The following is a 13,894-nucleotide window of genomic DNA, read 5'->3' on the forward strand; positions in this document are numbered from 1 at the left end:
TGTAATCTTGCAGAGCACTCTCCTCTGCTGTAGGCCCAGTCCTCATCTGTGGAATGGGCACAAACTTAGGTGTGTTGAATTGTGGGAAGGTGCAGTGGGGGTGACCCAGGCCCTGTCATGACATTGCAGGAGAAGGCCACAGACAGCGAGAAGGAGATCAACCGACTCTCCATCCTGCCTTTCCCACCCAGTGCCGGCTCAATCCTCCGCCGACAGCGTGAGGAGGACCCTGCACCTGCTAAGAGGTTAACAGGCTGGGAAGAGAGCCATAGAGGCCCAGAGAGGTGGGGCTGCCATTTCCTGAAATAGCCACCTCCCAGAATCCCTAATGCCAGAGTCAACTCTAGGCAGTCGCCTCCCTTTGTTGCCTTGAAATGGCTGATGCCCTAGACACCCAGGCCTTGAGCGTCACAGGCGTGACTGAGGTCAGAGGTTAAGACAAGGCTAAAGGGCAGAGTAGGCTCAGCCCTAGCCAAGCCTCCTGGTGGGAGAGTCACTAGAGGTCGAGCCTCAAAGTTCCTAAACTCAGGGGAAGTCTGGATGGTTGAGGACTAGGGCATGTGGAGAATGTCTCACGGGGTCAGGGACCTCAGGCAAGAAAGCCAGCCTCAGGTTTGGGTGTCAGCAGCCAATGGGGGCCAGAAAAAACAAGCCATCTCCACTAGTGGCAGGACTGGGGGCAGGGATGTTCTGCGTCCTGGTCTATGTCTTAGTCACAGGCTTGATTGTATGAGTGAATCTGCCACGAGGGGGGTGTGTGATGAAGAGGTCATGGTCTAGTGCGGGAGGCAGGCCCAGGAGCCACGAATGACAATGTAGAAAGTGAGGGTGAGATGAGGGGAGGCTTCCTGGAGGGGGTGGCATTAAAGGCCAGGCCAGGTGGAAGGCTGTGGGGCTGAGGTCAGGATGTGAACTTCTTGCCTGTGAGTTTAGGGGAACTGGGTGACATGAGTACCCTGTGCCTGGGACCCCTACCTTGGGTCTAGCTTGCATTTGCTTGGGGGCTGCAGGATTTTTGGTGGCATGAGGGCAGGAGGAGGGAGGGGGGCAGATGCCCACCGAACCTCAGCTCCTGTCCCCCTCGCCCTCTCTGCCCAGGTCCTTCAGCAGCATGTCAGACATCACAGGTAAGGGCCCTCGGGCACTCTGTGGGGAGGGCTCATGTGGAGGGTAGCTTTTTAGCTCACCTGAGCCCACTGCTGCCTGCTCTGCCCTTGGCCCTGTGTCCCCCTCCCTGAGGTGTCCCCGTGCCCTGGCCAGGCAGGAAGGCTGTGCTCAGAAAGCCGCTGGGGGAGTTGGTTCACCCTGAACCTAGTTCTGGTCCTGGCCGTGCTGTGCTCGCTCACCCTTCACCCTCTCCAGGAGACTGAAGGGTCCTCCTGGCAGGCCCCGGCCCAGCTCTGAGCCCAGTGGGTCCAGTGTATTCTTGGGTCTTCAAACGTGCGAAGGCCCCAGGCCTCTGGGCCCTACCCTGATTTCTCAGTCCCTCAGTCCAGCACCCCTGAACCTCACTCCTCCTCCCCAGGGAGTGTAACGCTTAAGCCCTGGTCCCCCGGCCTCTCCTCCTCGTCATCCTCTGACAGTGTGTGGCCCTTGGGAAAGCCGGACAGCCTCCTGGCCAGAGGCTGCGGCCTGGATCTCCTCAACAGGTATGGAAGCTGCCTGGGATAGGTGGAGGTGGGGGTGCTGGGTCTCAGATTCCTGGAGGAGGGTGAGCAGGGGCGAGGTGGGAGGGGGGCAGGGCAGCAGCTAAAGCTTTGCTTTGTGCAACTGTCAGAATTGTAAGGTGTTTAGACACAGGCCGACCTTGGGTTCAAATCCTGTCACCACCATTATGGTCTGCGTGACTGGTGACTGCCTCTCTGGGCCTCAGTTTCTTCATTGGTTAAAGATGATAGTGATGTCTTCTGCATGTCGGTGTTTTGAGATTTAGGACTCATGTCAGTTAAGACACTGACACTCTGCTTGCCAGTCCTCCCTACTGTGTTTCCCCGAAAATAAGACTGGGCTTTATATTAATTTTTGCTCCAAAAGATGCATTAGGGCTTATGTTCAGGGAATGTCATCCTGAAAAATCATCCTAGGGTTTATTTTCGGGGAAACATGGTAGCTCTGAGCTCCCACCCAGTGAAGCTTCATGCTGTGGGTGTGGGGTGGGGACCCCGAGGCAGCTCCAACAGCCGAGCTGGCCACAAACCCATGACAGCAGTCATGCAACACATTGGCTCAGAGTGGGCTGCAGGCAGTGAACTCTGTGTTGGGCAATGGGCGAGTGGACCTTAGGAGGGGTGATAGAGACGGTTGTGCTGAGAATGTGGCCTCGGAACTCAGCCATGGAGAGAGAGCAGTTCAGGAGGACAGCTGGGTGACTAGAAGAGGGAGAGAGCAGAGGCTGTTTAAAGATGGGTTTGGAGTTTGGCATTGACGGGAGCACCCGGAGGGTGGGGGGTGGGTGGAGGCAGAGCCACAGCAGGCTTTGTGAGTCAGGCTAGAAAAGTGTGGACTTTGGCTGGTGCACTCTGGGAAACCTGTGAGGGTTTAGCTATTACTAAATGCAGGACAGCTGCTGGCTGCCTCACAGCATTCTACGTGTCCTGGGAGGTAGGCATTGTATCCCTGTTTTATAGAGCCCAGTTTTACTGAGGCTCAGAGAGGTTAAGTGACTTGCTGGAGGTCACACAGCGAGGAGGTGCCCTGGCTAAGGTCTACAGTGACCTGATCAGGCTTGGATTTTGGAAAGGGTATAGGAAACACTGATGTCAGAGCTGAAATGTGGGGATGCTGGATACAGATGACAGGTCACACAAGAAATCAGGGCAGAGTAGGACCAGGGGCCTCCTGCCTCCTGGAAGCAGCTTGGCCAGGCTTGTGTCCAGGCCCTGCCCCCATCCTCACCCCCGGCAGCGGGCCCAGTGTGACATTGTTTCTCCCTGTGCAGGACATGCTTCTGGGGGAAGGGGTGGAGGTACCTCCCTTCCTGCCTGCCTCAGCCCTTCCTCCAGCTCAGGCCTGCAGCAGGGGTCTTGGCTGCCGTCCAGGGGGTGCCGGGATGCAGCCGAGGGAGCAGGAGCCATGTGATCATGGGGCCACCTCTGCTGCCCACGCTGTTCCCGGGGAGGAGGGAGATGGGGGAAGAACACGTTACATTGCGCAGGGGTGGTGGACGGAGAGAGAAAAAGGTGGATGGACAGGCAGAGAGGGAGGTGAGGTGCCAGTGCGTGTGTCCCCAGGCAATGTGACAATAGAGTGGGGAAACACAGAACACAGTTAGCCAGCTGAAATCCCAGCTCTGTCACTTACTACTGGGGGATCTTGGGCACGTCACTTAGTTTCCCTGTGTGTCAGTTTCCTACTCTGTAAAATGGGGTCACTATAGTGCCTGTCCCCTAGGATCGCTGTGGGGGTTCCAGGATTCCTACTATGGTGCTTAGAACTGTGCCTGGCTCCTCATGAGTGATAATGTTAGCTGTTAGCCGATACTGTTGTTGACTGTGTTGCTCAATTCTCAGAGTAGCCTTTGAGGCTGGCATTTTTAGCCCTGTTAACACAGATAAAGAAAATGAGGCTCAGAGTGTCAGGAATTTGGTAGTGGAATTGGGGGCTCCACGGTACCTTCCTTCCATCTAGGCTACTTTCAATCTTACGTCCGTGTTCAGCACTTACGACCTGCTGGGTATTTTCAGCCCTCATCTCCCCTGTCCTTCCGGGGCTCCTTGGGCCTTGGGGCAGGGCAGAGGAGATGGGCAGGGGGTGTGCTGGGGCAGGCCAAAGGATGGATGACAGACAAGCTGGGAGACAGCGAGGGAGAGCCGAGAGTGCAAGTGAGGTGCCGAGCCGGGAGGGGTAGGTGGGGAGAGCTCCAGGTGCTGGGGCCCTGGCCAGGGCCCGCCCTGCCCTCACTTACTGTACTCCATAGACTCGGGAACTCTGGCACCTTCCGTCCTTGCACAGGGGTGTGAATAGGTCATGGCCTGACTCTACCAGCTGTGCAAACCCTTGTCCAGTTATAACGTCCCCGGGCCTCAGTTTTGCTCTTCTCTAACATGAGGGGAATAACAGATGTCTCCCATAGGGTTGGCGGGAGCATTAAATGAGGTAATCTGTGTGGCTTGCTCAAGGCTCGGCTACTTTAGTCCCTGACCTAGAACAAAGCAGTTCTGTACACTGCTTAGAGATCTTCCCACAGTGCCCTGGGGCGGGGACACTCATCGAGACCACTTGGGTCATCAATGCTTAGAGCTGACAGAGTGAAGGACTGGCCCCGTTCCCCACTGTGACCTGACACTGGGGGAGTGGCTCTAGGAGCCCTTACATGGGGGACGGGAAATCCCATCCTTTGCCTTGCCCGCAGGCAGGGTTGGGGGTCAGTCATTGTGTGGCTGGACACCCAGGAGTCCCAGGAGGTTGCAGCAGGTAGCCCTATCCCCCACCATGTTCCTCTTTCTGCCCCCACCCGCCCCCTGCCTGCTTGTCTGCTGAGAGGGCCTTGATCTGAACCCTGCCCCCAGTGAGCCACCAGGTGGACTCTGAAAAGTGTTCAGAGTTAGTAGCCCCAGGCTGTGGAGGCTCAGGGAAGTCACTTGGTCCCTCGGGGACGTGGGCTAGGGTGTCCTGAAGGAGGGGATGCCTTAGCTGGGTCTTCAGGAAGTAGCAGGAGTTGGCAAGAGGAGCCTGAAAGCCTAGGGTGGAGAGGCAAACCCTGGAATTGCAGGGAGGGGAGGGGTGTGCCCAGGCAGGGGGTGGAGGGCCTGGGTGCTGGCTGCTTGCTGGGTCTTGCTCTAGGGAACCTGTGATGGGGAGTTGACTGTGTATTTGAAACAGGTGGGGAAGCTGCGCGCCCCACAGGGGTGACTTGTCCTGAATCACACCTAGTAACAGGGAATATCTCATTTTCACTGAGCACTTCATTCTTGCTGGGTCCTGTTCTAAGAGCATCCCATGTTTAACTCACTGAATTTAACAACAAAATAGGTAGACGCAGATGGGGCTGCTGAGGACTGGAGGTTCAGAGCCAGGCTGTCTGGCCCCAGAGTTCCTGCTGGCACCCTGTATGCCACATTTCTCAACTCTTCCGTCTGCAACCCCCAGTGAGAAAAACCCTGTACACCTACCTGAAACAAAAGGGTCATGAGACAGTAGTGGATTTACTTGAAGGGAGACAGCTTATACTTTCTATTCCATTCCCTTAAAAAACAGCATTTCCCTTCCCACTTAGGAATAGGCCTGCAGTTGGAAGGCTCCCGGAGTTCTCTGGTTTCCCCTCTACCTGCATTATGTTTATGTTCGTCGGACCTTCACACCCACAGTGGGAGATGGGTGCCACACTGTCCTTGCTGTATGGATGTGGTGACTGAGAATCAAGCAGCCAGCTCACTCGTTCAAGCCTAGGGCTCAGTGAATGCTGGGGTTTGACGTTGGACTGTGTTGCTCCAGCCATAAGGCCATTGGGCAGTGTCACCAGGCCTGGCCTCAGACCTCCCAGCTCTCTCCAGGCCTTTCCGTGCCCTTCGATACAGCCAGGAGAGTCCCAGGGCTGAAGGAGCCTGGGAAGGCAGCACCCATGTCCAGCCCCCGACCCTCGGGCCTGGTTCTCTGTTTTGACTGAGGGGGTGGGAGCCAAGACGGGCTCCCTGGGGCCAAAGTTCCCCTCTCTGCATGAGTGCTGATTGGGTTCAGGTCCTTGCAGCCTTGCCCACCCCAGGCTGGCAGCAGGGCAGTATGTCTGTGTGTACTGCAGCTGCCAAGGTGGGTGGGGAGGTCGGTGGATACCTGGACTCTGCCGAGGCCACCTCTTCAGCTGGGGCACACCTGCTGACCCTGGCTTCTCCCCTGCCCAGTACCAGGGCCAGGAGGTCAGGGAGGAGACTTCTGGTCGGTTATCTCTGAGCCTGGCCATTGGGCCTCACCAATTCTCATCCAGGGACAGGCAGAGTCCTGCCATGATGAGGATCTTGGTGACTCGTCTTAACCATCAGTGGCTCCCACTGACCATGAGAGGTACGCCAGATACTGTGCCCTCCGCAGGCTGGTTACAGCTTGCCTTTCCTGGGAACTGTTTCCCGTGATGTTAAATTAGTTAATCAGAGCACAGCTTAGCATGGTGTCTGGCTAAGTACCCAGTAAGTGTTGGCTGCTATTATTATTGTTATTAAATTCTTCCACACGTCCTGTATTCTGTCCCCACTCCTTCAGCTCCTGCCTGCCCTGCAGCCTGGAACACCCTCTCCTCTCTGCCTATTACTGAAGCGCTTCTGTTCTTCATTATGGTGTAGCCCAGCTGCTGCTGCCTCTGGGAAGCCACTCCCCTTTGTGCACCCACTGCTGGCTGTGACCATCCCTGATCTGTTGTGTTCTAATGGTGACCTTTCCTCCTAGATTGTGAGCGTAACAAGGTTTTATTAGTCATCTACTATGTGCCAGATACTGTGTTTGGTGCTAGGGATCCAGAGCTGCCCACGACAGCAGGCTGGCTCTGAGGGTGTTCTTTCCGACGGAGGAAACAAAAGGGAACATGCAGGGTGCAGATGGTGTGCTTCTGCAGGAAGCACCTCACTCTGTGCTGGGGTCTGGGAGGGAGAGGTCGCTTTTGACCTGAACCCTATAGGATGAGCAGAATTTGCCAGGAAGAGAAGAGGGGGAAGGCAATGATGCAATGGGCCGGGGGTGGGAGTCGTGGCATCCTTGGGGAATCGCTGTGGTTTTCCAAGAATGATGAACTGACTTAGAATACTGACTGAACTCTAATTCACATCTGCCTTGTCTCTTCTTAGGTCTCTGGCCATCCAAGTGTCTGGCCGGAGCCCCCCTGGAGGACCTGAGCCCCAGGACAGAGGCCTAGATGGCCCGCCATTACTTGGGGACAGCTGGTCGGGGGCCGGGGTTCGGAGAGTGTTCTCTGGGCCAGGGTCTGCCAGGGTGGAACCAAGAGAGGTGAGGCCCCCTACTCTGGGCTGGGAGGGGAGTTAGTGGTTTAGCAGGAGTTAGGAGTTAGTACCTTCTGATTGGTGGATCTAGGTCACTGGGTGGAGTTTCTGGGGATTGGCCAGAAGGGGGCTCAGTGATTAGCTGCTGGTTGCACTGCCTCCCCAGCATTAAATGAAATCTGATTGGGCAAGGGATGGGAGGTGGGGCAGACGGGACCTTCACAGGTTCTGGCTTTTAAATATGGGAAGGCTCTGGATGAACCTGATGGGTGGGGAGTCCTGCTGATGGGAGCAGAGTCTGAAGCCCACTGAGTGGGAGCCGTCTGAATTATGAGATATGGTCAGGCCCACACTCAGTCTTCCTCCAGAGACAGGGCTGCGCTGCCCTTGGAAGCTCACTTCTTTCCCTCCATGCCTTGGTTTTCTCCCAGCCAAGGACAGAGGCTGCTGGCCTGGAAGGGGCCGGCCTGGAAGGCGAGGCCCAGCAGAGAACTTTGCCCTGGAACCCGGGGTCCACACTCTCCATCCTGATGGACTTCAACGGTGAGTGTGGCCTGGGGGACTTACCAGTCCCTCGAGGGCCAAGAGAGGGTCATTTAGCCCATGGTGGAGGTGGGACAACTGAGTCCTCAGAGGGAGATGCTGCTCCGCCTCTTAACCCTCAGCAGTGCCCTTCCTTCCCATGTCATTGCCTCATGCCGCTGGTCTGTTTTGTGCCCTCCCTCTGTCCTAAATAAGCAGCTGACAGTGAAAGGAGCACTGGACAGGAGTCCAGACACCCGGGTTTGAGTCCTGGTTCTGTCCCTAGTGGGCTTGGTGGCCTTGGGCAAGACCCGCTCTCTCTGGGCCTCGGACTCTCACTTTTTTTAAAATTTAAATAAATTTTTAAAAAATGTTATTAAAATATAGCTAACACAATATTATACTAGTTTCAGGTGTATCGGCCTGTCACTTTAAGAAGGGGAAGGTGGGGTCCTGGCGGTTCAGGCTGATCCCTGACTTCGTCCTCCTCTTGTCCTCCCTGCTGCCCCATGCCCAGCTTGCCAGTCCTTCCATGAGGCCCTAGATGCCTGGGTGAAGGGGCTTGGCACGGAGCCCTTCTACATTCGAGCCAACCTCACTTTGCCCGAACGGGCAGACCCCCATGCCCTGTGCGTGAAGGCCCAAGAGATCCTGCGGCTGGTGGACCCGGCGTACAAGCGGCGGCAGGAGTGGTTCTGCACACGGGTTGACCCCCTCACGCTGCGAGACCTGGACCGGGGCACAGTGCCCAATTATAAGAGGTGGTGCAGAGCCAGGAACTTGGGGAGAGGATCAGAGTGGGAGCTGGGACCAGGATGGGGGCCTTTTCCTCCCTCTGCAACCCTTCATCATCCTCTGAGACAGGATGGGGGGCTAGATGAGAGGAGGTGAGAGACTCCCTGTTTCCCTACAAACAGATGACATGACTCCCCTTCTCCCTAGCGCCCAGCAGCTCCTGGAAGTTCAGGAGAAATGTCTGCCCTCCAGCCGGCACCGAGGGCCCCGCAGTAATGTAAGTAGAGCTGGGCCAGCTGGGAGAGGGCTGCTAAGAGTGGGGTCCAAAAGGGAGAGGCCAGGCTTCACCAAGCCCACTAGGGACAGAACCAGGACTCGAACCCAGGTGTCTGGACTCCTGTCTAGTGCTCCTTCGCTTGGGCTTGGTTGACCATTTACTATGTGCCGGCACATAGAAGAGCAACAGGGCTCACGTCCAGGGGAGTTGTGAGATTAAATGAGATGGAGTGTGCCCGGTGCTCAGGAGCCCATCTGGCACATGGTAAGCACTTGTCAAAATAAGTCACATCCCTTTTTCCAATCCCTGGGGGAGGGGGGGACTGGGCTGGGTGAGCCTCCCCCTGTACACCCAGGCAGAGCGAGGCTCAGAGGCACTAGAGAAGGGGTTGAGAGCGTGGACTCTGGAGCCAGACTGCCTGGATTTGAATGCCAGCTCTGCCACTTCTCAGCTGTGCAACCTTGGACAACTACCTGACGCTCCCTGGAGGCTCTGTGTTCTCATCTGTAAAATGGGGAATTACTGTGCCTGCTTGGCCCCTCGGTATAGAAGTTCAATGGTTCTCGCACATCTGGGGCCTAGTTAGTTTGTGTGTCACATGCTAGGCATTTGATACATGTCTGCTATTGGTACATGTCCACTATTGGTATAATGAAGGCTGTCGTTTGTGGTTTCAGTAATCTTTCTCCCTAAGGCCATATTGCTAATTCACCGGAAGAGATCCCAAAGTTTGTCTCTTTTGTGAGATTAGGTTCCTTTGGTCTCTGGGCCTCGGTTTGCCCATCTATAAAGTGGGGGGTAGACCTAGGGCTCCTCCAGCTCTAACTGACTCTGACAGGCTTGCTTCCCTCAGCCCGTAGGGATGGTTGTCCTGTCCTGTCTGGGGGACTGTGCTGGGCCCCAGGTGGGGGCAGGAGAAAGCCTGGTATAGAGGGCCATTTTTGTGGGTTGTGGACAGCAGTGGCATGGAGGCCCCCTCTGCTGGGGGTCGCATTTACTGTCCCTCCTCCCTGAGGTTGGGATGGAGCTGAGCTCACAGGTGCCCCTCTTTCCCTTTGCCCTCTCCAGCTGAAGAAGCGAGCACTGGACCAGCTGCGGCTGGTGAAGCCCAAGCACGGGGGGAGCCCTGCCGGGGACCCCCAGGAGCAGCTGCTACTGGAGCCCTGCTCAGGTGAGTGCACAGGTGTGAAGGTGCAGCCTGGGCTGCCTATGGAGTTCAGGAGTGTGCACCTCTGGGTGTCTTTTGGCCTGGAAGCACCTGTTGTGAGGGTTCCAGTGGGGCGGGGCCTGAGAGACAGGGCTCCTCCTGGTGGGAGAAGCGCCAACAGGTTGAGGGAGCCGGTCGGTGGGGTAGATGCATGTTTCTGTGTGTGTCTGTGAGTCTGTATGAGTGTGGGACAGGCATGAGCAAGGGCCTGTTCTGATCTGGCAGAGCACATGCAGCTGTGCTTCTCACGTGTGTGGTGGCAGGTGCCGTGAGGACCCCAGTACGTTGAGCCTTTGGGCCAGAGCAGGGCGGGAGAAGGGGTTGGGGGAGCCAGATGAAGGAGTAGCAGTTCTGAAGGGCAAAGAGGAGGGAGCTGGGTGAGGGAAGACTTCCTGGAAGGGAGCCTTCAAGGATGAAGTTTGTTCCAGGCAGAAGGCACAGCTCGTGAAAATGCACAGAGGCGTAGCTGTGCCCGGTGTGTTTGGAGGACACTGAGTACAACAAGCGGATATCGAGCGGCAGCTCTGCCATGCTTTGTGCTCGGTCCAGAGGACACAGTGGTCCCCCACTGCTTTGGAGCTTACTGCCTACTGAGGATGGGGGAAGGTAGACGCCTGTCTCCCATGAACATCATAATTGCAAAGTGTGACCCTTGGGATGGAAGAGGACTGGGTGCTGTGGAGTGCATGCCAGAGGCTCTGCACGTCTGGGAACTGGGGAAGGTGGGCCCTGGGCTCTGAAGGGGGAGTGAGGTTTAATTGGGCCAAGAGGTACCAGGGTGGGGCTGCAGCCTCCCCAGGGCAGGAGAAGGCCCTGTGATTGGAGGCGGCTGACGAGAGGTGTGTATGGCAGGAGTAGAGTCTGTGATGGGGGACGTGGCTTGCTGCCTCCCCAGGTCCTGGCAGGGCTGTGGTCTTTTTCCTGAGAGTCCTGGGACGTTACTGGCATATTGAAAGTGGGGGAGTTATGGGATCTCACTTTAGTTTTAAAACTTCTCTCTGGCTGCTAAGTGGAGAATGGCCTGTAGGGGGCGAGGGTGAGGCACAGGATGGGTCGGGGGAGCCTATTGCAGTAGTCCCAGTGAGGGAGGGGGCAGCATGTGTGTGCCCAGCAGGACTTAGGAAGGGAAAAAAGATGGGGGGGCTGGAGAGGATGTGATGGGGTTTTGAGTATGCAGGGGGTGGCCACACCTAGGAAAGATGAGCTGGGGCCCTGCCTGTACCCTCATGTCTTCTGCACCCCTCCCCTGCCACAGAGCCAGAGCGGAGCCCCAAACCCTACAGCCTGGTGCAGCCTCTGCTGGTGCCCGCCCTGCGGCCGGTGGTGCTCTTGCCTGAGTGCCTGGCGCCCCGGCTTATCCGCAACCTGCTAGACCTGCCCAACTCCCGGCTGGACTTCCAAGTGTGCCCAGCAGGTGAGCCTTTGCATGGAGAGAGGGGAGGGCAGAGTGGCACCCCGGGGCAGCCCTTCATTCCTGCCCCTCCTTGCTCTGCAGAAAGCCTGTCTGGGGAGGAACAGTGTGCATCCTCAGCACCCGGAGCCCCCAAGGCCCGGCCTGTCACCCCTGGGCTGGGCAACAGGATCCGAGCCATCCAGGAGTCTGTCGGGAAGGTAGGTGCTGGGCTGGGGGCTGCCCTTCTGGGCCCAAGAGCCAGAGTGTGAGTGGAGGCCCGGGCTGCTCCGTTGCACAGTGACTCTGGGCAAGTCCTTTCCCTTCTGTTGGCTCACCTGTGAGTGGATGGGCTAGGGCAGTGGACCTTACGTGGGTCGTCACCCTTGAGGTGTTTGGCTGCTACATCCCACCTATCTGCCTCCTTGGCCTCTGACTCTCCCCTACCCTGGGAGATGACTTGGGTGAGGGGTGGATAGGCTCCATCCTACAGATGGGGAGGCTGAGGTCCAGAGGGGTGAAGTGACTTATTTCCCCAGAGGTCCAGCCTTCCCTTCCGGTTCTTCCCTCATTGTCAAGGTCCCTTTGGGTGGGGACTGTGCTATGGGGCCCCGGGGGAGGGAGGGGGCAGGGAGGTTAGTGTCTTCTGGGCCGGGAGTAAAATGTATCTTGACCTCCGAGAAGAAGCACTGCCTGTTGGAGCTGGGTGCAAGGGGCGTGCGGGAACTGGTCCAGAATGAAATCTACCCCATCGTCATCCACGTGGAGGTGACCGAGAAGAATGTCCGAGAAGTCAGGTGAGGCGGGTGGGGGGGTAGGCAGGACCCCAGAGCCCCCTCCTCTCTGTGGATGTCTCTCTCTCTCTCTCTCTCTCTCTCTCTCTCTCTCTCTCTCTCTCTGTCTCTCGCTTCTCCGTCTCTTTCTTTGCCATGTCTCTTTTTGTTTCCCTCCATCTGTCCCTGCTGTCTGACTCTCCATATCTTTGTCTCTCTCTCCATCTCTGTCTGTCTCTATCTGGCACTCTGCCCACTGCCCACTCTCCTCTCTTGGCAGGGGTCTCCTGGGCCGGCCGGGCTGGCGGGACTCAGAGCTGCTGCGGCAGTGCCGCGGCTCAGAGCAGGTGCTCTGGGGGCTGCCCTGCTCCTGGGTGCAGGTGCCCGCCAACACGTGGAGCCACTCGGAAGAGCTGGCCAAGATGGTGCGTGGCCGCATCCTGCAGGAGCAGGCCCGTCTTGTGTGGGTGGAGCGTGGCCCTGGCAGAGGTGGCAGCAGCAGCAGCAGTGACGCCTGAGGAGCCCCTTCTGATGCCTGCGGCTTCCGCACACACTTCAGAAGCCACCAGTGGGGACCTTGGTGTCTGCGGTGGAGCTGGGTCGTCCCTGTGCTGAGCCTTCCCAGATCCTTGGGCAGAGCTGCCACCTGTCCCGTTCTTGCTGCTCTAGGCCTCCCTGTCTCCATGTCCCTCCATCATTGCTCACCCCGGAGCGTCTAAGTTCTCACTCTCGTGTACAGGTTTACACCCAAGTTCTCATGGGGCAGTCTCCTGTCTGTCCCTCCCCCGTGGGCACACGAGGTCTCCTAGGCTCTCAGCCTATTCTGCTTACAGGAGCCTCGAGCCCGCCCTGTGTGACTCCCATCCGTCCAGCTCACATTTCTTGTGTATACCTCCTCCACTTGTGGGCACGGTGGCTGCCCTGGTCCACTGTCACCTGTGCCCCTGTGTCTACTAGTCATACACGTGTTTGTGGTTCTCACCTGTGTAAATGTCATGCCCCCCAGCCTCTTGACACTTGAGCACTAATACATGTGTGTGCCCGGTGAGCACACCTTGGACCATGTTCTCACAGCGCCTGCTCCCTGCCCTGCCCCCTCTCAGAGGGACAGGTAGGGAGGGGGCTGGCTGCTCCATCACCAGAATGTACTGCTCCTGGATTTTTAATGGACCTTTTTCACTCAGAAGCTGCATATTATGGAACATTAAACAGTTTGTTATAGAAGTTGGTGGCCTTTTGCTTGTTCGTCTCCCTGGCCTGGGCCCCCCCCCCCTGCACTGTCCCCACCCCCAGTTCAGGCTGATACCACCTTTCAGGTCCCCGCTCGCCCATGGGGAGGGTCAGATTTCGCTCCTGACTCACCAGAGCCGCCCGCCATCTGTGCTGGCGTCACCTTACCTGCCCCTGAATGACCGGAGGAGGGCCCCACAGATGGGCCACCCCCATGCTCAGCTCTGCCTGTGTGTGATCATCAAAAGAGTGTCCCCTGGGGGTGGCAGGGACACTAAGGCCAGCAGGGTTTGGTCTTAGGTTTAAGGGGCCTGGCTCCTGAGTCCAGTAGACCAAGAGCAAACCTTCAGTGTGCAAACAGGTCCCTGAGACTGCTCCTTCAGAGAGAGGATGGTCACCTCCAGAGGGAGAAACCTAGGCAGACTTACTGGAGGAAGTACCACTTGAGCTTGGGATTTGGGATTCCTTTCTTCAAGAAGCATTTCTTGGACCTACATGTTTATGTGCTATCCTAGGTACTCCTGTGACTGTGTTCAGTAACAGTAACGAACTTGGGCAAGCCCCTGGGAGGTTTTGGGGAAGTGGGTTAGTAGGTGGAGGAAACCTCAAGAGCAAAAGCTCAGAGGCAGAAAATGGTTTGAGTTTGGCCACTGAGGCTGGGAAGTCAGGGGTAGGGGCTGCCTAAATTTTAGTGTCCTTTGAGATCTGGCTCAGATACCATCTCCACGAAGCCTGCTTGATTCTCTCAGCTCTTGGCACTTCTTGGCCATGCCATGCCCCGTGTTGTGGCAGGATGGTGGTTTTCTGTGGATGGCTGAAGGCTCCTTGGGTGAGGAG

The 13,894-nt window shown here is 57.1% G+C and overlaps 1 protein-coding gene across 10 annotated transcripts in view; it reads left to right on the top strand.

The window, feature by feature from the left end:
* CARD10 (caspase recruitment domain family member 10) overlaps nt 1–13,051 on the top strand; it is a 46,800-nt gene extending 33,749 nt beyond the window's left edge. For 4 of the 10 annotated variants that reach the window (XM_074326370.2, XM_074326367.2, XM_074326374.2 and 1 more), the window contains 12 exons: nt 130–284; nt 1,099–1,127; nt 1,526–1,649; nt 6,771–6,930; nt 7,355–7,466; nt 7,963–8,206; nt 8,388–8,457; nt 9,526–9,628; nt 10,920–11,078; nt 11,160–11,275; nt 11,736–11,851; nt 12,108–12,482. In XM_074326370.2, the coding sequence (XP_074182471.1) occupies nt 130–284; nt 1,099–1,127; nt 1,526–1,649; nt 6,771–6,930; nt 7,355–7,466; nt 7,963–8,206; nt 8,388–8,457; nt 9,526–9,628; nt 10,920–11,078; nt 11,160–11,275; nt 11,736–11,851; nt 12,108–12,345 (1,626 nt within the window). In that variant the 3' untranslated portion in view covers nt 12,346–12,482. Of the gene's footprint in view, nt 1–129; nt 285–1,098; nt 1,128–1,525; nt 1,650–6,770; nt 6,931–7,354; nt 7,467–7,962; nt 8,207–8,387; nt 8,458–9,525; nt 9,629–10,919; nt 11,079–11,159; nt 11,276–11,735; nt 11,852–12,107 lie in introns of all 10 variants that reach the window. The other 6 variants (XM_074326369.2, XM_074326376.2, XM_019752993.3 and 3 more) reach the window with 5 other exon arrangements.
* Nucleotides 13,052–13,894: the final 843 nt, after the last annotated feature.

Source organism: Rhinolophus sinicus, chromosome 1 (assembly GCF_057876585.1).
Source record: "Rhinolophus sinicus isolate RSI-liver-muscle chromosome 1, RSI-T2T, whole genome shotgun sequence".
In the NCBI taxonomy this organism is placed as follows: domain Eukaryota; kingdom Metazoa; phylum Chordata; class Mammalia; order Chiroptera; family Rhinolophidae; genus Rhinolophus; species Rhinolophus sinicus.